This window comes from Cariama cristata, unplaced genomic scaffold (assembly GCF_000690535.1).
Source record: "Cariama cristata isolate BGI_N322 unplaced genomic scaffold, ASM69053v1 scaffold12276, whole genome shotgun sequence".
In the NCBI taxonomy this organism is placed as follows: Eukaryota; Metazoa; Chordata; class Aves; order Cariamiformes; family Cariamidae; genus Cariama; species Cariama cristata.
Genome location: NW_009621605.1, coordinates 22,004 through 27,020, shown reverse-complemented (window position 1 = coordinate 27,020; position 5,017 = coordinate 22,004). Strand labels below are relative to the sequence as shown.

The 5,017-nt window shown below is 51.3% G+C and overlaps 1 protein-coding gene across 1 annotated transcript in view; it reads left to right on the top strand.

The window, feature by feature from the left end:
• The window catches only part of HGD (homogentisate 1,2-dioxygenase), a 26,433-nt gene that overhangs the window by 4,817 nt on the left and 16,599 nt on the right, over positions 1-5,017 (top strand). The window contains exons 2-3 of the mRNA XM_009702037.1: positions 1,305-1,376; positions 3,889-3,977. Of these exons, the coding sequence (XP_009700339.1) occupies positions 1,305-1,376; positions 3,889-3,977 (161 nt within the window). The remainder of the gene's footprint in view (positions 1-1,304; positions 1,377-3,888; positions 3,978-5,017) is intronic.

Sequence of the window (5,017 nt, the reverse complement as noted above, 5' to 3'; positions counted from 1 at the left end):
GTACCTCGGCAGCATGGCAGTGCCGCAGCAGCATGGCAGTACCGCAGCAGCATTGCCGTACCGTAGCAGCATTGCAGTACCGCAGTATCATTGCAGTACTGCAGCAGCATGGCAGTGCCGCAGCAGCATGGCAGTACCGCAGCAGCATGGCAGTACCGCAGCAGCATTGCCGGGTCACAGCCACCCCATCGCAGGAGGCATGCATGTGGGGGCTCCCTGGCTTTGCCATCCCAGCACCGCCGTGTGAAGGCCGACGAGGAGCCCAGCTACCCTTGCAGTTGATCGAGGGGAACATTAATATTTAACTCTCTCCCCAGGCCACGGAGCTGAACCATTGATTGCTGCCAAACCACCCCCGCGTTCACGCAGAGTTCAACAGTGTTGGTTCATGCCTTTCTGTAGGATCTGAAGGGACTGTATTTACATTTCTGTCAGTGCAAAGCTAAGGTCCCTGTTATACCTGCTTCCTTGGTGTGTCTCAGGTTTACTGCAGGGCTTTTCTCAGTGCCGCAAAGCTGGGAGCCACGTCCTCCGGGGTCCGGGGGCGTTTAACCACCCTCAGACCACAGCACCTGTAGGCAGGGCAGGCATGGGAGGGCATGCAGGTCTGTTCCACCCATGGGTCTCTCAGGTATACATCACCCTAGAAAACCAGATTATCACCCCAGAAAACCAGATTATCACCCCATAATGGATTAATTCTTGCTTACTACTGTGGTAGACATTTCACACCCAACTGGGCAATACTTATTTAGGGCAAATTAGTGACACAGTTTAAGTCCCAGCCGTTTCCCTTCTGCCTTCACCCCAACTACATCCTGACCTTTTTCTTGATCATCATGGGGATGTATCGCAAGTACCTGACAACCAAATGGCTCCCAGTTTCAATCTCTGAGCACCCAAGGACTCAGTGCAGAATTTGCAAGGCAGTCTGCAGATTTTGGAATATCCACGATTCAAGCAAAGTCAGATTTAACTTGGATGGTGCTAGCACGCCTCCATAATGTTGGTGTGCAGTTCTTCTCCAGTGCCTTCACGGCACAGAATGTGGTCAAAATAGACATGCAGATTTAGTAGAAGAGCAAATCCCGTCTGTGCTTCCCAGTCCACCAGGCAGTTAGCTAATGAAGCAAACCCGGGAGCTGTGAAAATGGTCTGCGGCAATATGCAAGCAGATCACTTGAGAAAGTCTTCATGTGTACAAAGAGCCTGGAAAAATGCATGGGGAAGCGATGGATGGGTTTTTTGGAGAGATGTTGCTTGTGTTTTCAAAATGCTGATGAGCTGTGTGGTTTATTTTACAGTACATGTCGGGATTTGGAAATGAACATGTTTCTGAGGATCCACGCTGTCCGGGAGCTTTACCGGAGGGACAGGTACTGAGGTTTTTTTAAAATGTTTTATTAAAATGACATGGAATAGAGTGAATATCTGTTCCCTGGGCCTCTTTTCATCTTAATGTGTTTCCTTTTTCTCTGCCACCACAAAAGTCTCCAGGAACCTTCTTTATGCAGGACTGGACTAATAAGATGCTGGCAAAAATCAGAATTAAAGATTTCCATTCATACTTTCTATTTTTAAGTTACTTACGAGCTTCCAAGTTTCACCTTGGGGGTTAAGACTTGCCTAAATTACCTCTGCTCAACAGCAGGTTTTTTTCCAAAAGGATTCTGCAATAGAAGTGGTTCAGCCACACGGAGAAGGAAGCCGTCAGCTCTGGAATAAAACGGAGCAGAAGTTTGAGGCTTGGCAGGGAGCCATGCTCTCGCAGGAGAGGCGGCCTTCGGAATTTCTGTAGGAACCGGGTTTGATGAAGCTGGCTTATAAGCCTTTGACAGGAGAGCAGCTTCTTTGTAAGGAAGGATCATGAATGCCTGTAGTAATAAATGGATAGATTCATTCTTAAAAGTAACTTCTCAGCATGTTCGACGACAATAAATTATGTTGGGTCATTCTGTTTTCAAGAAAGGAATTGCGACCCATGTGATGCTAGCCACTCGTTCTGCAGAGGCAAGAACAAAACCCTGAAGAACTAAAGCTTTCCCATCTCCTTTGCGCTGGTCTCCCTTAGACCAGCACACATTTTGAGGCTGGCTGTGCCCTCCCTTGGATCCCCCATAATCCCTTGGACTTGGATGGCAGCATTTTATGCTCAGTCAATGACATCCCTGAGTGCTGCTCTTCATCCTCCATGCAAAGAGGCCAGCAGAATTAAGATCAAATGGGGAGCTTTATCCTTCACTTCTCCTGAGTTTTCCGGATCTCCCCAGTTCTGGTGCTTTACACACTGTGCGCCAGTGTGGCTGGTAACACACAACACAAGGGCACATTAAATATGTTTCCCAGGTCTGCATTGCAGCCTATGGTGTGCCCATGAGAAACCCAGACTGATGGCTTCAGCTGGTGCAGTGTCTCGTTTCGGAGACTGGCTGTAGCAGATGGGTGGAGAAAAAATGTGAGAAAGAGGCACCTTAAAACTGGGAGATCGATAGTGATGGCTGCTGGTCTGAACAGGCAGTGGGCTGTGGTGGACGTGCTCCTCATGATTACCCAGAGCAGCATCGCTTTCCAGAGAAGGACCCCTCCAGCTCCCGGCTGAGGTATTCTCATCTGGACAGAGTTTGGACTTGGTGTCACAAGAGTTAATAGAAAAATCTGAAAAAGAGTTAGACAAAAAAATTCTCCAGTCCCAGGGGTGGATCCATTCTCCTCTGCAGTATTTATAAGACTGGCATCTGCAGTAGTGCTGGCTAAGATTAAAATGACAAGGGCTATTGATCCCTCTGCTTCACTGCATACCCGTACTGACAAGATGGAATTTGAGGGTTGGAAGCTACATGTGTTATGAGAACTTTACCTATTCCTTCTGCCCACCTGTCAGGGCAGTGTTTGATACTGCATGGCTGGCTGATCCGCTCAGCCGCAGCAGGATGACAGGATGCTAAACTAGGCTTCGCAGGAGGGAGATGGGATAGCAAATGGTGTATGACTGTCCCACCAGGGTATTTCCTGCAGTTCTTGGATGCCTTTGCTTCTTGCTCATCTCAAACGAATAGATGCTGGCCTACTTAGATCAAAATGTTTAGTTTCTGTTCTTTGAAAAGGAGGAATCTGTCCTTCGGTTATGAACTCACAAGGGCTGCTAAACCTGTGCTAGTCATACCCACGGCTCTGCAAAGGGGAAAGTGCCCCCTTTGTACTCCAAAGGAGGACTGTCACTGTGCAGAAGCCCTGTGGAAAAGCAAAGGCTCCCACATGGGTCACTCCCGTGCTTGGGGAGCAAACAGCACTGGCAGGAGGAAGCAGCATGCCACCAAAACGCCTGCCCTGGGCACCCCTCCCCTGCAGAAGGCAGGAGGAGAAGAGGGCATCTAATGCGTAGGAGCAAAGAAGAAAAGGTGGAGTTGCTGTGAGTCTTTATCAGTCCTCTGGAAAGCCAGCCAGACATGATGCTCTGGAGCAACCCCTCTGAACACTTGGTCTCAAAAATATTTGTGCATAATAGCTGTCTGCTTTGCAGTCTGTAAGCGTTGGGACGAATCCCTTTTTCCCTGACACCCCTGTTGCTGACCCCACCGAGTACTGCCCCTTGCAGCTTGCTCTAGCAGTGGGTATGTTGCCTCAATGGCTGTGCTGGCTCCGTAGGGCACTTGTGTGGCCTCTTGCACGTGGGAATGGGGTTTGGGGTCTGGCTGGCACCCGTGGGGCACCCAGCCTCACGGGAGCAAGAAGATACGACCACCGAGGCTGATGTACAGACTCAGGAGCACAGTCTACCCCACGGCATCAGGGTGCCAGGTGCCCACTGCAGTGCTCTGCCAGGGGCTCCAGAGATAAATCCTGTGCCGCTGCTTCTCACCCCTTATTTTTCCTTCTCCTCCCATTCAGAATAACCCACAAGTCTGCCCGTACGGCCTGTACGCCGAACAGCTCTCGGGCTCTGCCTTCACCTGTCCCCGGCCCACGAACAAGCGAAGGTATTGTGACCCCTGGTCAGCAGCAGGCGGGTGATGTGGGGCGCTTGGGGCGAGCATCGGGGAGCGATGGAGAGGCTGCCTCTGTGCCACCAGTGCTTTCTGTGAGCCCAGGCGGGTGAAAAACGTCCACTGTGCACTGGGAGAGGAGCAAGGGCAGAAAACCACAGGAGAGGGAGAGGAAAGGCTTTAGTGGGGTGAGTGGGTTATCGAAATGCTGAGAAAGGGAGTGTCGGGATGGGAAAGAAAGTGGTTTTCTGAGCGAGGTGAGGAAGGGGAGGGGACGTTCACAGAGGACAGATGGTCCTGAGTGGGTTATGTGTGCTGTGTGAAACAACCTCGGGGTCTCAGCTCTGATGCTACTGTGAAAACGTCACCACTGCGACTGGCACTGGTAGGCACCTGATGGACAGTGTCAAAACCAAGCCTCTGAGCAGGACTCTTTCCTCCTCCTAAGGGATGCTCCGGCATGCTGACCGGGGCCAGTGAGGCACTAGCTCAGGCTGTACCCGTTTTGGGGCTGGCCAGGGGCTCAGACCAGTCCCAGGCACCCAGCACACTGCTTGCTTCCCCATGTTCCCAGCAGTGCTGGGGACAGCTTGTTCCAGTCGGCAGCAAACATCCCGGAGCTCTGTCCTGGTCATCGTGCTCCGGCCATGACCAGATTGCAGAAGATGGGTTTCTCATTTTGCTTTACCCACAGTGGCTTTTCTGTCCCTTCTGTTATTGTTCAAATGAAAGGCAAATGCATCATCTGAGCTGCCTAGCAGAGCTCTGCTCTCCAGGCTGGTGCCAGCTCGCTGTGTGCGTGGGAAAAGGATGAATCATTTGTTTGCCGCACGAAGATGTCCTTGATGGAAATTTTCCAGCTCTCAGGAGAGAGCTCCCTCCTCCCCTCTCCCACCCACCCAAACTGCAACCACCGCTGTTAACACATCAAAGGCACTGGCAGCCTTGCCTAGCTCAGCCTTTCCTGATTACCTCTGCTCTCCCGCCTGACTAAAAGCCCAGCTTCAGGCTTGGCTGTGCCTATATATGGTGGG